Source organism: Acanthisitta chloris, unplaced genomic scaffold, assembly GCF_000695815.1.
Source record: "Acanthisitta chloris isolate BGI_N310 unplaced genomic scaffold, ASM69581v1 scaffold6396, whole genome shotgun sequence".
Classification (NCBI taxonomy): domain Eukaryota; kingdom Metazoa; phylum Chordata; class Aves; order Passeriformes; family Acanthisittidae; genus Acanthisitta; species Acanthisitta chloris.
Window position 1 is genome coordinate 3,206 of NW_008678645.1, and position 23,994 is coordinate 27,199.

Sequence of the window (23,994 nt, forward strand, 5' to 3'; positions counted from 1 at the left end):
TCTACAGAGTAAAAGGGGGACCCAGGGAAGGGAAATATTTAACAGTTTATGGCACCTTTACTGCACAACATGTTTCAAGGCTCTGTTTCCCTAGAACTAATGAGTAAAGGGCTCTTTATCTCAGCTTTTATTAAGCAAAGTCAACATAACCAACCACACAGTGGCAAGAGACAGAACCAGCTGTTCCCAGCTGCAAAAATGGATTGATTTCCACCCTGAAACCCAACACAATTCCCCATGTCCAGAAAAGAAACGGCAAGTCCCTGTTTCCCAGTGCTCCTTTGTTCCTCCTGTGGCAAACTCCCACTGTTCCTTGTGTTGGGTGAGTGTTGCTCAGTAACTGTTTTCGTGTCCAGCCAAGATGTAGAGGTTGCTGTGTGCCGTGGGGTTCTCCGTGGGTCTGCTCTCCAGCACAACCACTCTGCAACCAAACACACACAGGAGCCACAAGGGTTGGTGGCAACACATAAAGCACTTGGTGTAACTTAGGAGGAAACTCACAGGTCTCGCACTTGGAGTAACTTAGGAGGAAACTCACAGGTCTCTACAGGCTGGAAGGATGGAGATTCCCCTAAATATCCTAAATGTCTTGGGTGATATATTCTTTTAGGCATTCACATAATTTTCCAGCATCACTCGTGATAAAAGCATTAAAGCAGGATACAGAGTGGGAGGTGTCCCTGCCCATGACAGGGGGGTGGAACTAGATGGTCTTTAAGGTCCTTTCCAACCCAAACCATTCCATGATCCCATCATCTGCAGCCCGAGTGTGTTTATCCTTCCTACACCTTGTGATAAGCATCAGCCACCAAAGTAAACAATTCTCCTCCCTCCTAAATATTTATCAAGCTGTGGCTTCATAGGGATCACTCAGCCTCATCCCTTTGTCCTGCTGGATCATGTTCCTGTGGGCTGCTGTGGAATATTACTTTCTCCCTGTCTTGGCACACTGACCATTGGCTCATCCCATGCTGAACCTCAACAATCATCTCAGCTCATATGGTTGGGCCTTTGACCTCCTCTCTCCCTCTCAAATGCCTAACATTTCCCTGCACCACTTCCTAGGAAAATATCCTGTTTTCAGGATTACACTTCTCTCTGCTTTTATTGTTCCTCAAAGAGTTTTCAGATGAAGCCTCTTAACAGACTCTGTTCTGATCTCTGCCTCAGCACATGAGCAGTTCTGGAGTGATGCAGGGAACACAACACAGTGCCACCACATCTCATCACTGGAATGGCAGGAGAGATTCCTGCTCCAGCTGAACAGAGATGGAAAACGCAAACCAAGGGGGTTTGGCAGTTCAAAGGGAGCAGAAGATTAGGGATTCAAGACCAGGAGGTGTCCAAGGCCAGGCTGGACGGGGCATGGAGCAACCTGAGCTAGTGGAAGGTGTCCCTGCCCATGGCAGGGGGTGGGATGAGATGAGCTTTAAGGTCCAACTCAAACCATGCCATGGTTCTGTGGTTAGTACTGAATTCTGGACTCATTCCTACCTACTCCTACATTTAGCACTGTGGCTGTCCACGAACCCACCAGTATGTGTATCCAAACCTGGAGACTGGGTCGGCTTCTGCTCAGATTCCAAACCTGGAGGCAGCTGCACCTCTTCAGCTGAACAGAATCAGTGATGGATAGAGTGAATTTACCCCACAGTAAACCTCTGTGTGTTCTACTTTGCTGTTTCCAGAGCAGCAAAGATCATTTTTAAGTAACTAGCTGCAAAGACAATTCATAGTTCACCATGAAAATCCAACCCAGAAGTGGCTTTTCCAGAAGTGCCCCTGCTAGCCAAGGGCATCTCTCATATCTCTCTGTCCATTCCTGCCTACAGACAGAGCTGTGGGGGGCTGGAAGCCAATTCCAGCTGGAAACTAGAAAAGCTGCTTTAAGTAAAACAGAAGGTTTGTGTTTCTTCAAGGTGAATTACCTGTCTGACCCCAGCAAGCGGAAAACTCTGGTCTCATCTGATATCTCTTGGGTCACCTGGAGGAAAATGGAAAGATTTAGATCCAGTTCAGTGGCAAAATGGAATTTATTCGTCTGAGTTGAAAGGGAAAAAAAATTAGGTGGAAATTCCAGGACTGAAGCAGATAAAGTGGTGCTAAGCATCCTGGAGAACAAGGATTATCACTAGGGAAGCAGCCAGAGGGGCCAAAGGATCAGGGATTCATAAGGAAGAGGAAATGAAACCTGGAGAGAGTGGGAAATCACTTACTTCATCTGACTTAAAGCTCTTGCCCTGCATGCCATGTTTCCAGAAGGCCAACACACTGTCCTGAAGGCACACTGCAAAGGGAAACACTAATCACACCCACTCCCTGGATCTTTGTTCTCCCAATCCTATTTTTCACTAATTATCCCTCCTACTCCTTTGTTTTCTGGAGAAAACCCCCAAAAATTGTATAAACATGCTGCCCACCAGAACACTGGGGGTTTCTGGCAATGAGACATCACTGGAGTTGTTGTATTTGCCTCAGAAGAGATGGATGAAGAATGGGAAGAATCTCCCACTGAGAGTGGAGAGAGCACAGAGCTCCCAGCTCCAAGTGATTTAATTCTGTGATGTATGAGCTTGCCACAGCTGAAATGCTTGTTTGACACAATTCCAGTTTCAGAAGCAAAGCTCCTGTCCTCTAGCAGTCTAAAGACAGCAGCTTTTCCTCTGAGGATTAGTTCCATTCCCTGACTGTTAAAAATTGGATGTGCTCACACTTTACATAAAGCCTCAACTTTTAGAAAACTAACATAAATTTTTGTATTGCTGAAACACTTTTCCCGACCCACATTTCTTTCTCAGAGCTATGGAAATGCCCAGAAACCAGTCAGTGTTTCAGCACTCATCCCTCTGAGCTCTTGAACTCCTGAGACACAACAGAGGCAAATCACTTACCCACTGACTCAATGCAGAAATCAAAGCTCAGCTCTGAGGCCAATTTCTTGCTTGACTTCAGCTTCCCTTGTAAATTCACTATTTTCACAAATTCTAAAGAGAAACAGAAAAACCCAAGTATTAAAACCCATTGCTGAAAAGGATTGAAGTATGAAACACTAAGTTAATCTTTCAGGCACAAAGAAATACCCAACTTAACATGAACCCAAGAGCATCTTCCCCTCAAAACACAAAAACCTTCTTGTATACTTTGCATGTTTTCAGACTCTACTGATGAACAAGAGGGAAAGTGGAATCACAAGAGGCAAAATAAAGCCCCATTTATCAAAACTACGTCTTTCTGGAAATATTACAACACAGATTAGTCCTGAAGGGAGAAAAATTCACTTGTGACAGAGCTAAAACCATCAACTCAGGCAAAACAAGTTTCGTAGTGAGTTATCCAAAAGAGTTGTGTTACTCACGGTCCAGGCAGACCAGGACAGTGTCTCTTTCCAGCTGAGTCACATGGATGGCATCTAACTGCTGATTGCCTGGGGAAAAACAACACAGAATTATCTAATATCACATCCAAAGACTCATCTCAGCCTCCCCACACCTCTCACCAGAGCTACAGCCTTTCCATGATGCCCTCTGTGACTCTCAATTTGCTTAAGGCTCTAAGATGCCAAAATGTTCATGGAGGAGGACAAACCTCTCCACTCAAGGAAGGTATTTAGTAAGAGAGCACTACTTTTATTGAACAAAACACATTTTATGCTATAGTTTAGCACAGCAAATCAGTTTCCCTCACAGAGAAGCACCAAAAGGAAGCACCAAGGGAATCTTCACCCCTAAAAATATGCTCACCTGGGAAGATTATTGTACTGGTATTCAACCAGAAGTAACATAACTTAAAAGATTTTTTTCTGGTTTTTATTGATGAAGCTGTTGGTGAAGCTGCTAACAGCAATATATAGATGTAAAAAGGGATATCCAACACAGACAGTAAAGAAAAGCAGCTGCAAGATATCAATCAACCTTTGGAGATAACCCAAATCTTTACTTGTGAAGAGGCAGCTGAAAATGACACACCTCCCCCAGGGGCTGCAGGATGGACAAGAAGTAATTTAGGGGAGTCTTTACACAAGAAAGGAGAGGAAAGAGGAGGAAGGCTGATCCCAGAAAAGTGTGGAAGCACAAAGGAGAACCCAACCAGCAGGGCCTGGGGAGTGTTTAAGGAGATTTAGAAAACACAGTGTGTCTAAAGTCAAAATCCTTTTAGAAAGACAGATGATACTGATACATGCAGGTCAGCACAAGGACATGGAGAGCCATGGAATCACAGAGTTCCTGGGATTGGAAGAGACCTTAAAGGTCATCTCATCCCACCCCCTGCTATGGGCAGGGACACCTTCCACCAGCCCAGGTTGCTCCAAGCCCCATCCAACCTGGCCTGGAACACTCCCAGGGATGGAGCAGCCACAGCTTCTCTGGGCAACCTGTGCCAGTGCCTCAGCACCCTCACAGCCAAGAATTCCTTCCCAATATCCCACCTATTCCTGCCTTCTGCACTGTGAAGCCATCCCCCCTTGTCCTGTCCCTCCATCCCTTGTCCCAAGTCCCACTCCAGCTCTTTTGTAGATTCCCTTCAGACACTAACACCATGGGATCAACTTTAGGTAGAGAAGCTGCTGAGCCTAAATGGTTTCCAGTTGACTCCTGAGGAACCACAGAATCCATCAGGTTGGAAAAGATCTCTGAGCTCATCAAGTCCAACCTATGACCTAACATCATCATGTCAACCAGACCATGGCACTAAGTGGCACATCCAGTTTCTCCTTAAACAGGGAAGGGATACCCAACATTCCCAGCCAATAAAGCAGTTGGAATTTGGACCAACAGACTCACCTGCACCAATTTCTGTAAACCAGGAGGAAGCAGAGTTCAAGTTGATTGTCTCAAACTGCACAACCTGATTTGGCTCTGTGCCCTTGCTGATGGCCACACACACCATTGGGTACTCCTGCTCGGGGATCACCAGCATCTCAAACACATTCAGAGGGCTTGGCAGAGGGAAATCAAAGTGCTGGGAGAAAAACATAACAAAGAAGTTTGGAATTTGCTTTTACTTTGAAATAAGTATATAATAAAATGCACAAAATACAAATACAGAGAATTTTTCGCTGCTGCTAAGGGTGACTTTGAAGGCAGCATGATCATTAGACTGTGCAGAGGTACATGCCAGTGTGGTATTGCTAGTTCTGGACTTGATCCAGCACTTAAATGACTTTTAAATGACTTACATTACTTCAGTCACAAGATTTTCTGAGTCAAAATGTGTCAAGTCAGATTTACAAGTGCTCACAACCCCCAGATGGCACCAGACTGGGATGGACTTTCCATGACCAACTCTGCAAAGGTTATTTCAACAAGTGCCTAATTATTGAGCTAAATCAGAAGCAAATACTTACCTTTATTAACATGAATTTCTGCATTGGCTCATACCACTGGAGCAGCACAATTCCAGACTGCAATGCACCACACAGGTACTTGTGGCCTGTGTACGGATTTCGTACTATAGAAAATACAAATAAACCAGAAAACAACAGTCTTGGAAGTTCATTGCATCCTTGGAAAAAAACCCTACAGCTATCTTGGCACATAAGTTAAGAAACAGCACCATAGAATCATAGGATCATGGAATGATGAGGGTTGGAAGGGCCTTAGAGATCATCTGGTTCCATCAGCTTCCCACTAGTTGCCTTCTGGCTCACCATTCCGACACCCACAGTGATGAACACTGTGCTACATTCCAGACAAACCCAATTACAGGTATCATTAATAACCAGCAGCATTCCAGGAGTCCCAGTCCAGCAGCCACAGGCTGAGTGAGCAGAAAGGCTGTGACCCCTGGGGCTATGTAAGCCAAGGAGAGAGAACTCTGGGTCAGGCTGTGATTGGAATAAAACAACTCCCAGGCAGAGAAGATGGGAAGCTCCTGGGGAGCTCTGACAGCTTGTGAAATATAGGAGATTAGTGTTTTTTTTAAGCTGAATTAGATTCAAGACCAGCCTGACTGCAAGAATTGTAAATATGTCTGTGGGAACACTTGATAGGAGCTAAAAAGTATCTCCAAGTGTGACACTAAGCACTTTACACTCTTAAAAAGTACAATGTGTAGCTGTGGCACTTGGGGACATGGTTAGTGGTGGCCTTGGCAGTGCTGGGGAAATGGCTGGACTTGATGATCTTAGAGGGCTTTTCCATCCTTAAAGATTCCATGACTCTAATGTCACACAGCACAGTTTGGAAAGGACACACATCCTGTAGGCAGCCCAAGCCTGAGGGTCAGAGAAGTCAAAGACAATTCCATAACTCCACAAGCTATAACTCTCTTCTATGCACTCCAGCCTGGGGCAATGGCTTTGCCCTCCACAGGCTGACAGCATTTTTATTCCTATCCAGCCCTTTCTTGGTGCAAAATATTCTTTTCAAGTTCCGCTTAGTAACAGTTGGATCTAGGTCAAACCCTGAGCCAAAGGGACAAAGCAGAAAGGGTATTTGTGTATGTGCAATGGGTCTGGGACACTGTGACACACATCACAGTCACTGCCTGGCTCTGGTGGCACTGGCTTCGTCACAGAGACCTGCAGCAGGTCCCAAACACAGTGAGCAACACCCATCACCTGCAGGATGCTGCTGTTCTCCAGGGATTCCCTTTGGATGTTGCTCTTGCAACATTTCTAGGTTAATAATTGATATGAAAAATGCTTTTCCATTCAACAACATAAAGACTGTGATTAAAATCATGGAGTCATCACAGAATCCTGGAATGGTTTGGGCTGGAAGGACCTTAAAGCTCATCCAGTTCCACCCCCTGCCATGGACAGGGACACCTTCCACCAGCCCAGCCTGCTCCAGGCCCCATCCACCCTGGCCTGGAACACTCCCAGGGATGGAGCAGCCACAGCTGCTCTGGACAACCTGTGCCAGTGCCTCAGCACCCTCACAGCCAAGAATTCCTTCCCAATCTCCTATCTATCCCTGACTTCTGTCAGTGTGAAGCCATTCCCTGTGTCCTGTCCCTCCAGGTCGCTGTAAATATTCTCTCTCCACCTTTCCTGTAGCTCCTTCAGGCACTGGAACACTACAGTTAGGTCACCCCAAAGCCTTTCCTTCTCCAGGCTGAACAATCCCAACTCTCTCAACCTTTTTCCTGAACAATGAACTAACTCTAAGCGCATTAAACAGCAATGAGTTTAAGCCATGCCATGGCCAGGGACATGGGGCAGGAAAATAAATTACACAGCTAAACATCTCACCTATGCAGCATTTGTGGCATCCTTTTGTGTCAGGGATCTTGGTTGTTAAGGCAAACTTCCTGGAATAATAATCACCAAAAAATACATCAACAAGAGATGTCAGAGCCCTTCAGGCACCAACTCAACAGCAGCCACAGTATTTATGGTTACTTTCAAATCTTAATAATTGTCTGTGAGCGAAAGATTTGTACCTTGGTAATATTTTGTCAGGAAATCTGTGGGTTTGAATGTGAGCAGCTAATCCTGTTTTTTTGGCTTGTTCAAACAAAGCTATTAAATTATGGGAGTAAAGCTGGAAGGTTTTCCCTGTAAGAGAGAAAGGCACAGTTGACATCAGCCACACCTGCAGCAGAGAACTGCAGCATTTATGGAATGTAGGTATGGAAAATTACCTTCTAGAAACATGGAGCACATCCATCAGGTGGTCAAGTCCCGGTATGAAGAAAAATAAAACAAGACAAGATTAATGAATATAGAGAAAATATGACATAAAGCATCTCTGAAAGTCACTGTTCTGTAAACATTTTTAGAAGGCTGTGATTATAAAACAGTTCATTATATCAGGATATTTTCTTTCTCTGTAAATCAGACTCCATGGGACAATGCCTGTTTCCTGTCTGGAACAGCCTAGTCCAGGACAACTGATTGTCCAAGGATCACTATATTCAAGCAGGAATATTGCTGGACCAGCAGTACTCACAGTCACCTCATTCTCCTTTGAATTGACACAGGTTCTGTCATCTTAGAATCCCAGAATAGTTTGGATTGAAAAGACCTTAAAGGTCATCCAGTTCCACCCCCCGCCATGGGCAGGGACACCTTCCACTAGCCCAGGTTGCTTCAAGCCCCACCCAGGCTGGCCTTTAACATTTCCAGGGATGTGGCAGGCACAGCATCCCTGGACAGCCCACTGCTAAAACAAACCCTCACAGGGAGGAATTCCTTCCCAATATCCCATCTGTCCCTGCCCTCTGGCAGTGGGAAGCCATTCCCCCTTGTCCTGTCCCTCCAGGCTTTGTTCCAAGTCCCTCTGCAGCTCTCTAGGAGCCTCTAGGCACAGGAAGGTGCTCTAAGGTCTGCTGTTCTCCAGGCTGATACAAGGTACACTGTATTCAATCAGGACTTTAAATGTTGCTGTTTATTTATAAAGTCATTGACTTCCCCTCTCTCTATCCATACCTGACAAGGACATTAAGGTGTTGTTGATGACATACAACCAGGTGCATTTTCGGGGAAATAACTGAAAAAGAAGAAAACAATTCCATTAATAGAAACATACAGGAATTTCCAGCTGTGATTTCCTCTGCCTGTTCCACCTCCACCACCATTCCTGCAGGGATTCACAGTGAAGAAAATCCCAGCTACAACTCCAGCGTCCTCTTAATTCACTGGTTTAGACCCTAGTTAACCCTCTGTGTTTCATGGGATGTACCTGCCTGGCTAATGTGCTATGAGGTCTGTGCCCACACAGACCAGGGAAGATTGGGACTGACTTTTGTTCCACAGGGAAGAAGCTACTGATGGGGAAGCTGGTCTGAATTTGAGGAGATTTTAAAGTTAAGAAGGACCTCTTGAAAACATGAAGGGAATCATGATCAAAATGAAGGAAGGGATAAGGACAAGAGGAGAAGGACAGGGATTTTGGTCTAAAGATTTCCACCAAGGAAAAAAGGATTTCAAATGATTAAGCTCTTTTGAAAGGAAACTATGTAAAAAAAGCCCCTTCCAGTGCCTAAAGGGGCTCCAAGAGAGCTGCAGAGGGATTTGGGACAAGGGATGGAGGGACAGGACAAAGGGGTCTATCCCATTTATCCCTTCCCTCCTCCCACTGCCAGAGGGAAGGGATAGATGGGATATTGGGAAGGAATTGTTGGCTGTGAGGGTGCTAAGGCACTGGCAGAGGTTTCCCAGAGCAGCGGTGGCTGCTCCATCCCTGGGAGTGTTCCAGGCCAGACTGAATGGGGCTTGGAGCAACCTGGGCTGGTGGGTGCCACCCCCATGGCAGGGGGTAGGATGAGATGGTCTGGAATGTCCCAACTTAAACCATCCTGGGATTCCACGAAATGTCCATCTAACCTAATACCTAAATTTGCTATTTAATAGAAGGAAAAAGCAGCTTGCAGATATAAATTGTCTTCTCTGGGTCTATTCAATGTTTACACTGTAAAAAAGAAAAGTGGAATAAAAACGTACTTCTGGAATTGGGAGAGATTAACCCTGGAGGGACAGAATGCACTTTGGAAGATGCAATCAGGATGAAAAGTTGGATAAACAGTTAAAAACATGGATTTGGAGGGGAGAGATCATGAATAAAAGCAAAGAAAGAAACAAGTGGTATGGCAGAAGCATCTGCTGTTTGAGGTGGGTCACACCTGACTTCTGCCAGCTGGGAATGCTCTCAAGGAAAAGGAAATTTCACTACGGGGTGCACTGAATGTTGTCCCTACCCACCACTGGCATAGCTAACCTTTCAATGGGGTATAAAATAGACATGGAAGAGGCCAGAGAAGACTGAAAAAACTTAGGAAAAAGTACAAGGAAAGAGATTCCAAGAACACTGTGCTACTCCTGACTCTAAAAGAGCAAATATAACACTACCATGATGGCATGAAGTGACTTTGGAAAGGGTTAGAGAGCCCAAGAAAAGCTAATTGGTGATAACTGCAGCTAAATTGCATGGCTGAGGGCTTTGGAAGCATCCAGGGGAGCTGCAATGTGCCATCTAGTGGGGATGAAGGGAGGGAAGAAGGGCAGGGAATCGGCTCTCCAAGGAGGGTTTGAGAGCAGTTTAACACAAGCAGCAACAATACATTCAGGCAAGTCAAGAAACTATTAATTTTTGGACTTCCCTTGTTGGGTGACGTGAACCAGTCCAAGCCACAGAGCCTGGTAACCCTCCTGACTCCTCTAATGCCAAATGTCATTGCTCCAGAACATCCCCAAACCTGCTCTGTGTGTTCAATCCACAACTCACCTGTTCCATTGTTGCTTCATGAAGTTCATTCAGATTCAAAGTGTAGATCCCTTCTTCTGTGCCAAAGATGATGTACTGGTCTAAACAGTTCAGAGACATTATGTCACAAGCTCATCACCACTTTGGCAGGTTTAAAACATAAGCCTAACCCAACTCTACCTTTAGTATCGGGATGTATCCAGGATGTGGCACAATTAATCTTCAAAGGACAACCATCAAAGACTTTGGAAAAACAGGCTCCCATCTGAAAGACACCAAAACTGAAACCTGAAACGAATTTACAGAGTAAAGGGTTTATCTTCTGGCACTTGGCCACTCGCACACACCTGTAACACCACTGCTCTCTCTTTTCAGGCACAAAATGCTTGGATGCCAAAAAAATTCTCTTCCCTAAAAGCTACAACTCAGCTTTTTGTAGACTTCAAATACACTAAGAGATGCAAAGAGGGATCAAAATGTTATCAGCTATTTTAAGTCCCACTGAGTAAGAGCAATATACCCTGGAGGGGTTTAAAAAGCCAAGTGGATGTGGCACTTGGGGACATGGTTAGTGGTAGCCTTGGCAGTGCTGATGGTCTTAAAGGTCTTTTCCAACCTTGAGTGCTTATGTAAGTGGCACACGAAGGGAAAATGAGCAGAAATTGAAGCAGTAACAGCCTCTCAGCACTATCACCTCTCCTCTTTCTCTTTCTAAGCAGGGGCTGCCCCTGGAGATGGCACTGGAGAGCCAGGGAAGCCTCCAACCCTTCCCATCCTGACTGAATAGTTTTTAAGAAAAGAAACAAATCTTGTGGATTCAGTACTGGAAAAGCAGCTGACTGTGAGATGCAGAAAATCCCCCCACATGAGCTGGTGCCTTATTCCAGCACAAACCTTCCCCCACTGGAGATGCCACGAGGCAGATTTTGATAACTCCCGCTGCAAATGAGGTTTCTTACCAGCACCTTCGGAGTCGGAGGCAAACCATTGATGGCTGGTTTCTGTGGGAAGAGAGAGGCATCATGAACCACCTCCTACACACTGACACAGGACCAGCTCCCTGCCCCCAGAGAGAGATCAGCCCCGGGGTCACAATACCTACAGGGAAATCTCTTTTCTCCTTTTTCCGTGGCAGCTGAGGGATTTGTCCAGGCCCTTCTGCATTTTCCTCGATGAGTTTCAGCATTCCATTCCCATTGCCTGAAAAGAGGCCCAGACACATTTTGTGGCTTACTTGACATAGTGAAATAGCAAATCTCTTCTCCCCCGTGCCAAGCAGGAGTGGAGAAGTGATGTCTGACACTTCTATGCCCACATCTCAGGCAGCTGAAGCCTTCCCAGGACAGCTCTTGTTCAAGTAATGTTACACACTTTTCATTATCCAAACAGTCCCTGGGCCAAATTCCACTGAGAATAAAGTTATGGCAAGGTCATTGCAGATGATCCCCCACACTTCTTGTTTTTCTGCATCCAACCTTGATGATTTTATGATCTATTCCTTCAGGCCACACAGTAATGGGACTGAGGGGCTGAGTGTCCTTGCTTTGGGAAGAACATTCCTACCATGGGTCATGGCTCTAATAAGAACCAGAACACATGGAAAAGGCAAAGCTGCACCTCATGATCAGCTTGTATTAAAAAATTATCTACTGAAAATAGCTGGCTCTGGAACCGATCCCTTTCCCAGGATTCCAGTCACCTCTAGGACATGTTTACCTAAGTCACTGTATCTGGCTGTGAGCAGTCCAGGGCTGCTGATGCTGCTGGTCATTCCAACAGGGCAGGAATCAGCCTGAGGTCCACAGACTGGGATACTCTGTCTTCTGTGGGCCGCTGGGGCTCTGTTCTGAGAGTCTGGGAAGTGTTTTATTGTCTGACACCTCTCATCATCTGGGAGGTTTTCCTCAGGATAACTGTTTATTCTTGGCTGCAACAAAGCAGAGGTGATGGTTACTTGGGAAAGGGCAACTGGAAGCATCAATTTCAGACAAGTTTAATTCAAGTCACACTGCTGCTACGTGAAAAACAGAATCAGCCTTGGAAACTGTGTAGTTTTGGGCACCATAATGTAAGAAAGATATAGAGCTCTGTGGTGAGACAGGACTCAATGGAATGGCTGGAGCTGTGTCAGGGGAGGGTTAGGCTGGGTATTAAGAAAGAGTTCTTCCCCCAGAGAGTGTTTGGGCACTGGAAGAGGTTCATGTTGGATAACAGGACAAGGTTTTTCTCCCAGAGGGTGTTTGGTCACTGGAACAGCTCCCCAGGGCAGTGGTCACAGCCCCAAGCATGACAGAGCTTCAGGAGTGTTTGGCCAATGCTCTCATGCACAGGGTGCATTGTTGGGGTGTCCTGGGCAGGGACAGGAGTTGGACTGATGATCCCTGTGGGTCCCTTCCAGCTCAGGACATTCTATGACTCTATGAAAGTAAGATATTTGAGAGCAGAATAATTCCAGAGGTAGTCCTCTCTGGTGGAAAATCACAGGCAGAATTCAGAACTAGAGCCCATACCAGGCTGCACAAGTGCAGATGGCTGCTTAAAACTCTTAAACCCCACATTCCTACCTTGGGAGGCAGTGGAGGAGGCCCAGCGCGCTTCAGGGTTGACCTGCAATGAAAAGCTGTCTCAGTAAAAGCAAACCCAGAATGACTTGAGAACACAGACCAGAGATAAGATGAACTAGAGGCCAAGAGGAGGCAGATCAGAGCTTTGCACACACTAAACTACAAGTCCAAGAGCAGGGGAAAAGCTTGTTAATTGCGTTAGAGGTGCTGGGGTTTGATAAACTCTTGTGCCTTCATAAATGCCAAAGTTAGACGTTACAGAGCAAACTGTGGTGAAGGGTATTTGAAGGTAATAAATAAATGTACATTCAGGAACTGGATCTCGGGCTGGGGAGGGACTTTGGACAAGGGCCTGGAGGGACAGGACACAGGGAATGGCTTCCCACTGACAGAATGCAGGGTTAGATGGGATATTGGTAATAGAGAAAAAAAATCTTTCTGTTTGGAAGGTTCTTGTTGCCCAGAGCAGCCGTGGCTGCTCCATCCCTAGAAGTGTCCCAGGCCAGGTTGGATGGGGCTTGGAGCAACCTGGGCTGGTGGAAGGTGTCCCTGCCCATGGCAGTGGGTGAAATGGGATGGTCTTTAAGGTCCTTCCAACCCAAACCGTTCTGGAATTCTCTGATTTCAGTTTGCAACATTCATTCTGGATCAGACCAACATTGGGCACCAGAGGAGCTGCACATACCCCAGCAGAGCTCTGCAGGATTATCTGCATGTCCTGTCCCAACCAGGCCTGGCTCATGGATTAATCAACATCAAATCTGCTTTAAAGTATTAGGCACTTCCATATGGAGTCTCAGATAACCTCAGGAAGGAGAGCAAGGGGAGCAAGCCTGGCTTTGGACATCCTCCTGAGGGTCAGATAAGGAGCCAAGCATGTGTTATGCCTTGGACAGCAGCCAGGCCTCAGCTATTGCTGAGTGGCAAAGCTGCCTGCAGCACTGCATGGAGAGGGTTTGGAGCAAACACAACTGTAGGGGAAGGAGATCCACTCACTCTTCAACATCTTCACTGCCATCTCCAAACTTTGTGAGCAGTCCCCTAGGTAAAATGTGCATACAAGTAAGAGCTCTGCTCTGAGGTCCACACATGCAACTAAACCTATCAGTGAGGTCACTTAGCTTCACAACAAGCAGCTCCCAGTTCTTCAGAATAAATGTTTTCTCCTTTTCACTGCATTAAGCCCTTTTCCATTCACTGTGGTCCTTTCCTCACCTCCCCAAAATCCCTGAAGCTCTGATCCATACCAGACACCATCAACTCAGCTTTCATCTCCCTACCTGGTGCTTGTTGGTGAAATGTCTTACAGTACAATATAAAAGAAGAAAAACAAAGAGCAAAGGAAGTTACTGGGAGACAAATGGAGAAAAACCTTTACAATGGGAAGTTTCCTTGTATATACACTACAGACACAGAGTGTTTCCCATTACAGTGGGAATTTTTCCTTCAAAGCTACCCCAGGGACAACAAAAAAAAAGTTGTGACTAGAGGATCAAAGCAGCACTGAAAATATAACCCTGAAACCAACTAAAATTGTGCAAAATGTCAATTTTCAAGCTGTGTCTTTAAAGAGGAATGACAAGGAAAACTCAGCCAAATTTGAAATAGTGTAAAATTCCCCTGCAAGTCACTTCTGAGGGAAAGCAGCAAACAGCTGCCAACAGGAACTAGTAAAAATTTAATAGAGAAAAAAAATCTTTCTGTTTGGAAGGTTCTTGTTGCCCAGAGCAGCCGTGGCTGCTCCATCCCTAGAAGTGTCCCAGGCCAGGTTGGATGGGGCTTGGAGCAACCTGGGCTGGTGGAAGGTGTCCCTGCCCATGGCAGGGGGTGGGTGGGATGGGATGATCTTCAAGGTGCTTCCAACTCAAAGCAGTCTGGGATTCTGTGGAAACCATCAACAAAAACCACCTCCACAATGCATAAAATTTATACAAAAGTAAACTTAAATTGCTACAATGAGAAACCCAAGAAATGAGTTCAATCCTCAGATACACATTCTGGTATTCCCCTTTCCACTCTAGCAATTCCTGAGTTGAAGATATCAATCACTATTCACTCAATAAAAGCCGAAGGGCAGGAAAAGCAAGGAGCCCCCAGCACACATCCTCCCTGCACATCCCTGGGATTACTCAGAACTGCTGGGACAGAGGACTTTGCATTTCCTGTTTATCTCTCCAACTGCAAGTGGTTTCCAAGTAAGCAGCATGAATTCACCATCCAGAACCTTTATGCCCATCCTCCTTCCAGTACTGAATCTGTGGCTCTTTACTGATTTATAGCCCTGGAAATGTTTGCTGCAGCCACATTCATTCTGCCTTCAGCACAGCCTGGTACAGATAGAGCCACAGGAACAGACTGAAATTACTGAGCCACTCTGCCAGGAGGAGCTTCCCTCCCTCCTCAACCCTGCAGATTCCAGCTGTCTGCAGAACAGCCAGCACTCCCAAGGCTTCATCTGCAGCTCATCAGGGTCACACAAACAAGTCCAGAGCAGGAGGAAAACAGTCACTGTCTTTACTGGGCAGAGTCTAGAGCCCTCCCAAACTCCTCCTACAGTAAGACTGAGACAAAAATCCAGGTTGAACTTAGAAAGACCCAAACCCTGGCAATCTCCAGGCCATCACCAGCCTTCCAGGGGGTGCAATGTCAGCTGACAGCTTATGCAAGACTTCATCTGCAAAAACAAAGCCAAACAAACTCACTGTCTGCTCCTCAGATCCAAATAAAGATGGGAAACAGGCTCTTGTAGCTGAGCAATTGTTTCAGCTCAAATACCATCTTGCCCTACATCTGTGCATCAGTTGGTATTGCTGAACTTCCACACTCCTCACTGCAAGTTCAGGGATTGCCTTTAAAGGCAGAATTTTGCAGCCAAGGGAAGGCACACACCTGATAAATTCAGTCCCAACGTGGACAGAGTGGTGCTCCTGCACCTCAGGCCTGTTCTCTCAGGGGAAATCATGGAGCACATCTTTACTCAACACATTTCACCCCAGAACTCTCCATGGCTGAATTACAGGTCACAGTGATCAGACACCCAACAGCAGAAGCAGCTGAGCTGTTGTACTGAACTTGGTGAAACTAAACCTTCAGAACTGGTTTCTCCTTCCCTTTCTTGCAAGGACCTAACTGTGAAAATGCCTTGCCACAGGATGTCACAACCAGAGCTGTGGCTCAGAAGAGAAGTGTGAGGCCAGAGCAGGACCCTGAACTCAGCCCTCACGAGGTTACCAGCTTTGCTGCAGAAACTTAACTGTGGCTGTGTTATGTTAAGTGTTCTGGCCACGCATTTACACTTCACTTTCCACCTACAAACTTAAAACAAGCTCCTCTTGGTGGTTAGAAAGAGATTAAAACTCATTCTCCAAGACAATCACCAAATAACTGCAGAAGGAGGACTGAACACTGGGAAATACCTTCTTAATTTATGAACACCAAAGTGGATCAGAGCTTATGGTTTGATTTTTCCACTGTAACTCATATTTCTTTCAGTGTAATTTCATATTAAGTCACAGGAATAAAAGATGTTTTTATCTGTACTTACCTGCTGCTTCCACCATCAACAAAAGGATTCCAATGTGAAGCAAAGTCACTGCCACCTGCCACAACCTGGAGAGGCAGAAATTGTCATTTTTTCCCCCTTGTCACACTCAAGTACTTTATACACCACACACCAAAGAGGCCTGGGAGATTCCCACGCCCTGAAGAATGATCCATGAGCAGAACAATCAAATTCCAGAGTGAAATGACATTTTGCAATCTATAAAGCAATGACTGGTAAGATACGTTCTCCTTCTTAGACTTAAAAGCAGCACCTGAAGTGGTGTAACGTCAGGATCAAGTGGCAATAAGCAGCATGAAAGCAAAAATCTATGGTGAAACTCAGTAGGGATAACTTAGGGAACTTTAGAGACATTTTTTCCCAGCAAGAAAACACATTGCAGCCACCTCCAAATTCCTAGGAGATGTCATCAGCAGAGGCTGGGAGCATTCCATGGCACGGAGAGGACATGGACACATCCAATCACCCACAGCCCAAAACCATGAACCAGTCCCTACCTGGTGACCTGGAGCACAGCTGGGAAAACCAGGTAAGGGATTTTTCTGCAGTGCTGACCACTGATGTCTCCCAGATTCAAACTAAGAGCAGCTGTTTGGCTTCATGACACTTATTAAATATGGAGCCCTTGTGCACACAGGCACAGAGCGACCCCCGAGGATGTTAGCCAGGGCTCTGCAGGGAAGTGCTGGGGGCTGGGACAAACAGAGCAGCTCACAGGGGGCAAAGCTGGCTGCAGGAGAGCTGGCAGCCTCCTACCTCACGGGCAGGACACAAACCCTGGTGATGGGGAGGTCAGTGAGCCACTTCACATCATCAAATTAATTGGCACACGGTGGGTTTTACTACCTGGGAACCTCCCCCTGCACAGAGTGTGGAGGGAAACTCACTGCCTTTAGAACATGGCAATTGTTGGGGGAGCAAGAGTGGGACTTTAGAGATGTGTTACTTGGAGCTGAAGCACAAAACACTGTGGATGTAATGAATAAAGACCACCCTCAACTCGTGCTTACCATTTCATCCCGAGCTTCGGTTTCTTTCCTCAGAGGAGGCTCAAACTGCAGCTTATCAACTACAAAACATTATAGTTTCATGTTTACTACACACAACATTACACTAATGTCCTTTCAGTGCTTACTGCAGTGAAATGCATATTGTAACAGGTCTAAATGTTGTGTACACAACACTGAATTTACCTAAAATAAGCATCTTAAATATCAACCTCATTGTCTATGTGCTTAAATTTGCAAATATGAGACCCACAAGAAAGAGCAAAAGTGAAGACCAAGTCAGTCTATGAAAGTACAGTAAAATGTAACTCCTAACCACGTGTCACTTCTAAATACATGCGAAGGAGGAAAAAAAGAGGCTGTTTAACAGCAGGTTTCCCCAAAGTGTGATGTATGGTACGCAGAGGTGGAGATAAGTGTTGGCATTACAAAAGACTTTGGTCCAAACCTGGAGAAAAACCACTTCTACCCTCAAAAATTCCACACAGATCCAACTGAGTAGTGTACTCCTATCAATTTTAGGTTTGAAACACCCTTATTGAAGCTTCATGAACATGTGCTGTTTTCCCTGGGTTTGTTTCTCACATGCAAAGAGGCTTTCCAGAGCACACAACACAAGGATGGCAATGACATCCTCCAGAAGCAAATCACCACCAAAAAAAGGGCAAAGCCCAACAGGAACTCACAGTTGATCTCTGATGCTGTTCTTTCTGCCCTGATGTTCCTGTTGGTGGAACGGATTGTGTGCCGGATAACGGAGTGAGGCTGCAAAATGGATAGGTCAGGAAAGTCATGAGGCTCTTTCTTGGATTTCAATCAACAGCCAAACCAACAAGGAGAAGGAATAGCTGTTGCAGTCCCATCCTGTCAAGCTGCAATCTTACATTCCCAAGGCAAAGCAGAAGATTTAAACTCTAGTTTTACCTAAAGATAGAACATAGAATATGTTCTCACCTCAAAATCATCATCATCAACTTCACTGTAGTGTGTGTGGTTGTCAGGGTTATTGACTTTGTCCAACAGCTCAACTGCTAAAGACCTTGACAGGCCAGGCTGCCCTACAAAGCCATGCTGGAACCACAGAACAGAACAGAAAAAAGGAGTTAGAATATGCAACTGAGAGGTAACTTTCATAAAAAAAAACCAATACAGAAAGTGACAATTTTTTTCCAATTTCTGGTGGCTCAAGTACTATTTTAATGATTCCTTAATGTCTGGACTTCCTAACCCCTCCATAAACCTGGAAACCCCACTTGCAAACTGGAAATTAAACTCTGAGTCAAACAAGTAAATACACTTGAACTTCATTTTTAACATGAGTCTTTCAGCTTAGTTCAGGAAAGCAGAGACATATGAACAACTGCTAAACATTTTTGGGTGACAGGAAGGGTCAATGTCTATGCAGCTACAAAGCTATGAGCAGAAAGGGCAAGGCTGGAGACAGAACATGCAGCAAATTTCTATAGTTATTCCACAAAAAGTGTACTGAAGAAAATCTTTTCACTGCTTAACAGCTGAGCAATGTGTCTTTCCTTCAGATTTCACCACACACGTGCTGAGAGTAAAGACAATGGTTCCAGTGTGGTTTCCTACTGATCTGTTGCTCCCTTTGAAGCAAGAGATCTGTTCCTGATGTCACTGGATGTTCCAGATCACTTACAGAAAGCAGTCTGTCAGCTGTTGGCCTCTTCTTTGGATTCTTTGTAAGTGCTATTTTCACAAAGTTGTGGAATGTTGCTGACCTTAGAGAAGAACAAAGGGTTATGTTCAATTTTCCAAGATATCACTGATTTTAAGACAGTTACTAAGCAGATTACAAAAGGCTCTGACAAGTTAGAATGCCACCAAGGTACCTCATCTCAGGTTTGAATAATTACATTGCCAAGGTAAAAAAACAAGGAAAAATCCATTTGATTTATGGAACTTGCACGGAAAACATTTTGACACAGAAAATAAACCAAGGAATTCATCACAGGTTAAAGAAATTATGAAAGGACTAAACCAGTACCTGTCCCACTGACAGGGGAAAATGCCCCATGATGGGAATTCAGGGAAAAGGATAAAAATGGGATTTGTTCCTAGAACATATTCCATAACAACAAACAGTTTTTCCCCATTATCTACAAAATCATTGAATCATTGAATCATAGAATCACAGAACGGTTTATGTTGGAAGTGACCTAAAAGATCATCTAGTTCCAAGAAAATATTGAACAAAGGAAGAGTTTCACCTACCATTTTGCTTTTTCCTTTAGCTTTGGTGGTTGAAAATTGCTTTTTGACATTAGAAACAAAGCCCTAAAGGTAAAGAAAGAATAATGTTATTCTGTGGTAAAAGAAAATAATTCATTTCATTCCGATGCCTCAATACTTCAATGCTTTATGGCGAGAACCACCTTGTGAAACTGAGCTGTGGCCTGCACTGTGCCAGAGCACAGATAAAGCAAAGCTGCTGATTTTGCTACTTTTAAATAAAATCATAGATTCATACATTGTTAAGGGGTTGGGATGGAGCTTAAAGTACACACAGCCCCAACCCCCTGCCCTGGGCAGGGACACCGCCCACCAGAGCAGGTTGCTCAAGGCTTTAGCCAACCTGGCTGTGAACACTGCCAGGGTTGGGGCAGCCACAGCCTCCCTGGGCAACCTGTGCCAGTGCCTCACCACCCTCACAGGGAAAACTTCTGCCTAAGATCTAGCCTAAATTTCACCTCCTTCAATTTGAACCTGTCTCCCCTTGCCCTGTCACTGCAGTTCCTACCCAAGAGTCCCTCTGCAGCTTCCCTGGAGCCCCTTCAGAGCCCGGTAGGTTGCTCTCTCTGAGGTCTCCATACAACTTTCTCTTCTCCAGGCTGAACAGCCCCAACTCCCTCAGCCTGTGCCTTGCATATTCCTGTTAAACATCAGACTACAGCTTCTCTAGTGGTTTACTATCATTAGCAAATCTCATCTGTTCTTAATCAGATTCTTGATCATAGAATCACAGACTGATTTGGGTTGGAAGGACCTTAAAGTTCATCTCATTCCAACCCCTGCCATGGGCAGGGACACCTTCCAGTAGCTCAACTCAACTTAAAAATGTTGGTTACAATTTCAGTTCTAAATGCAAGATTTTAGCTCCAGGCTGATGCCTTAAAAACAGACACAACTCAGGCACAAAGCAGATGTTTGATGAAGTAATCTCGGTGTCTGAGCTACAGAGAAGGTTAAACTGAATCCTAACAGTTCCTGCTGGAATTGAAAGAGGGTCCTGGAGACAAGGAAGCCCCCAGGCTTCAAACCTCATGGGGTGAAGGTCAAACATGGGTGGCTGGAGCTCTGCCAGTTCAATGGCCGTTATGCCGACAGCCCAGATGTCACAGAGCTGGTTGTAGCCACCATTCTTCTCCACTGCTGCCACCTCAGGGGCCATCCTGAAACAACAAAGACATCTTCATTGAGAGCAGCAGCACCTTCTGAACGCAACCCCAGGGCAGAACTCTCTCCCCAAGAATAAGTTACAGAATTGTTAAGGCTGGAAAAGACCTCTGAGATATCAAGTCAAACCTATGACCTAACACCGTGTCAACCAGACCGTGGCACTAAGTGCCACGTCCAGTCTGTCCTTAAGCACCTCCAGGGATGGTGACTCCACCAACTCACCTTCCAGGACATTCCAGTGTCTAATCAGCCTTTCTGGGAAGAAATTCTTCTCAATGCAAGTCAGGGAAGAGCCTGATGTCCTCTCCCCTCACCTCTGGGAGAAGCACACAGAGGTGGCATGTTGCACCCGAGGTCATGGACTGCGCTGCAGTGCTAGGAATAGAACCAGGATCATGATTCCTGGTGCAATACTTTAATGACCAGATAATCTTCCTGCCCTCAGCCCTCCTTCTCTAGTAGGCTAACGAGGTCAATGCAAGTCAGGGAAGAGCCTGATGTCCTCTCCCCTCACCTCTGGGAGAAGCACACAGAGGTGGCATGTTGCACCCGAGGTCATGGACTGCGCTGCAGTGCTAGGAATAGAACCAGGATCATGATTCCTGGTGCAATACTTTAATGACCAGATAATCTTCCTGCCCTCAGCCCTCCTTCTCTAGTAGGCTAACGAGGGCAGTGAACAATTAAGAGCCACTGTCTGGATGAAGCTGTTTGCAATGTTGCCTGCACCAGGAACACCCCCAAGGCACCTCCACTGCATCACAGCACGCCAGAAATCAGCTGAATTTGCATATATAATCCAGCTCAAGATGTACAATCATCTACTTGCATATTAAACGCTGCCTTGTGCAGACATTCATCAGCAGAGAAGATTAAAAGATAGTTTAATGACCTGGGCTTTTTTCACGTACAGAAATCAGAAAGACATTGATTATTTTATTCACTCAAAGTGTAAGAAGCTCCTGAGAAAATAAATAATAAATCTACATTAACAAACTGAGGCAATGCTGCCTCAGGTATCAGGTAGCTCATGTTCCAGCCACAGATCAGCTCCAATCAGTGCTTCCCAGATTTCTACCCTTTGGGCGTTTTACTTGGGAGAAAGGGCATTTCTGCAGTTGATATATAGATGTAAATATAAGTGTATTTGAGACTTTTGGGCATAAATGCAGCCTCAGCTTTGCATGACAGCAATCCAAGTGGTTTGTTACCAGTAAGGGGTGCCAATAAATGATTTCCTCTTCGCAATGGTGGCTGTTATTTTTGCTGCTACCCCGAAGTCAGCTGGAAAAGAAAACCAACACAGACTTAGAAATCTCAGTTTAAATCCTAATTCTACTGCAACTTACTATTATGCAACAACAATCCTGTTTCTCATTCAAATTAAACAATAATTAAGGTAAACAGTTAAAGATAACAATGAAATCATTAACATTAAAAGGTTTTTTTCTACCTCCAGCTCACTCATGATCCAGTTCCTCTCCTAGAGCATTTTTCCACCTCACAGTATCAGCCAAAATTTGTGGATATTCAGTTTAAGAGGAGAAAGAAACAGCATCATGGTTTGGGAAAGTCACCATTTGTGTGCTCCTTATGGTGGAACTGCCATGGGACATCTGTTCTCAGCCCTGCAGGCTCTGTCTAGGGGACAGTAATCTTTGCCCTCAGAGCTGAGAGCATCAGGTGCTCTGGCAGAGCCAAAAATCATGCAAATCCTCTATGTTTTGACTGATTTGTAGTGTGACAGCTGGAGGATAACTGTGGCCCAATCAGCCTATCAGGCAAAAGGGAGTTATCAGTGCACAACCCAAGTGGAATCTCCTATCAGTGTCAAGATTTTACTCCCATTTTTTTCCCATCTTCCTTAAGAAGCTGTTCCTTCCCAACACAGACCTCTTGGCTCACCACAGGGGTGGAAAGGTCTTGAATCAAAGAGCTTTTCTGACAGGCAGTGCTGCACTAATGCGCAACCACCCTGATCCAACACTAGACTCAGTGGGATGCTGAGCACCCCATGGCAGTTTTCCCCTGCAGACCTCAGGGTTTGCAGAGAAATGTTTTCCTCATTTCCACCTGTGTCACCCACAGAGCAGGATCAGCCCCCACTTTCCCACAGGCTGCCAGGCTCAGGAGACACTCTCGCAGTGCATCCCTGGAGCCATTCTGGCTAGGAATAAAAGTAAGGTAATCCCAACCTGACAAATTCCAGGGAAACCTGGGAGGCTTCAAGGCTTGGGGGCTGAATACAGAAATGATCTGTAACTTCCTGCAAGAAGGCAAAATGCCTCACCACATACACCCCCAAGCCCATGGATACACACTTTCTGTCACCATCTGCTGCCCCAAGTAATCATGGAATCACTTAGGTTGGAAGAGACCTCCAAGACTGTCAAGTCCACCCATTCCCCAGCACAGCCAAGGCCACCACTAACCATGTCTCCAAGTGCCACATCCACATGGCTTTAAATCCACATTATAAAATTCAGGCAACTTACCTAATTTGACATCTCCATGGTCTGTTAGGAGAATATTTGCACCCTAAAACATGACAAATAGAAAGTTACTAATTTTACCAGGAATATCTTTGCTGCATTAGAGAGTCTAAGGTAAATGTCTCAAAGTCCTAAGTTACCTTTATATCTCTGTGCATTTTGCCCTTCATATGCAAATAAGCAAGACCCTGGAAATAAAAGAGGCACAAGAGGTTATTTTGACATTTGTTAACATACAAAGGTAGTTTCATCTAATAAATTTAAATTATTTAATACATTTTATTTGAAAATGGAGAGATTTGAGATTTGCATGTGAGAGGCACAGTGGAATCTGTTCCTCCTCTCCCCCAGCTCCAGCCAATACCTATGAAGCCTCACTTAAACCAACCATTTCACATAGAGATTATGTTCTTTTCCAAATAAATCTTTACTAAGATGATATTTTGAAGCCCTGAAGGTTCCAACCAGAGGTGTTCAGCCTTTACACTGCCCTTCCTGGCGTACGAGTCCCTGCAGTGAGGAGAGCTGAGGAACACAACTGCCACACAGGTGAGCTGATGGGGCTACACCTGTGCCTCTGGCAGTGAGCAGTTCAGCCAGTGCTCCAAGGAAAGGTGTGCAGCCCTGTGATCCTCTCAGGGAGTTACTCATGGATACACAGAGCAGGGAAGGGAAAGTTCATACAATCACAGCATGGGTTGGGTTGGAAGGACCTTAAAGATAATCCAATCAACTCCCTGCCATGGGACACCTCCCACCAGCTCATGTTGCTCCAAGCCCCATCCAACCTGTGCCAGTGCC

The 23,994-nt window shown here is 45.4% G+C and overlaps 1 protein-coding gene across 1 annotated transcript in view; it reads right to left on the bottom strand.

Moving 5' to 3' along the window:
- Nucleotides 1–333: 333 nt before the first annotated feature.
- Nucleotides 334–23,994, bottom strand: part of MAP4K5 (mitogen-activated protein kinase kinase kinase kinase 5) — a 36,930-nt gene continuing 13,269 nt past the window's right edge. The window contains exons 5-32 of the mRNA XM_009076966.1: nt 23,334–23,381; nt 23,197–23,239; nt 21,913–21,985; nt 20,563–20,694; nt 19,517–19,579; nt 18,942–19,023; nt 18,236–18,352; nt 17,968–18,046; nt 17,275–17,343; nt 16,261–16,311; nt 16,014–16,020; nt 12,713–12,755; nt 11,904–12,075; nt 11,251–11,348; nt 11,108–11,149; nt 10,329–10,413; nt 10,170–10,249; nt 8,375–8,435; nt 7,588–7,590; nt 7,387–7,501; nt 7,196–7,254; nt 5,345–5,448; nt 4,782–4,959; nt 3,356–3,424; nt 2,892–2,984; nt 2,217–2,287; nt 1,929–1,984; nt 334–421 (exon numbers count right to left, since the gene is read on the bottom strand). Of these exons, the coding sequence (XP_009075214.1) occupies nt 334–421; nt 1,929–1,984; nt 2,217–2,287; nt 2,892–2,984; nt 3,356–3,424; nt 4,782–4,959; nt 5,345–5,448; nt 7,196–7,254; nt 7,387–7,501; nt 7,588–7,590; nt 8,375–8,435; nt 10,170–10,249; nt 10,329–10,413; nt 11,108–11,149; nt 11,251–11,348; nt 11,904–12,075; nt 12,713–12,755; nt 16,014–16,020; nt 16,261–16,311; nt 17,275–17,343; nt 17,968–18,046; nt 18,236–18,352; nt 18,942–19,023; nt 19,517–19,579; nt 20,563–20,694; nt 21,913–21,985; nt 23,197–23,239; nt 23,334–23,381 (2,181 nt within the window). The remainder of the gene's footprint in view (nt 422–1,928; nt 1,985–2,216; nt 2,288–2,891; nt 2,985–3,355; nt 3,425–4,781; nt 4,960–5,344; nt 5,449–7,195; nt 7,255–7,386; nt 7,502–7,587; nt 7,591–8,374; nt 8,436–10,169; nt 10,250–10,328; nt 10,414–11,107; nt 11,150–11,250; nt 11,349–11,903; nt 12,076–12,712; nt 12,756–16,013; nt 16,021–16,260; nt 16,312–17,274; nt 17,344–17,967; nt 18,047–18,235; nt 18,353–18,941; nt 19,024–19,516; nt 19,580–20,562; nt 20,695–21,912; nt 21,986–23,196; nt 23,240–23,333; nt 23,382–23,994) is intronic.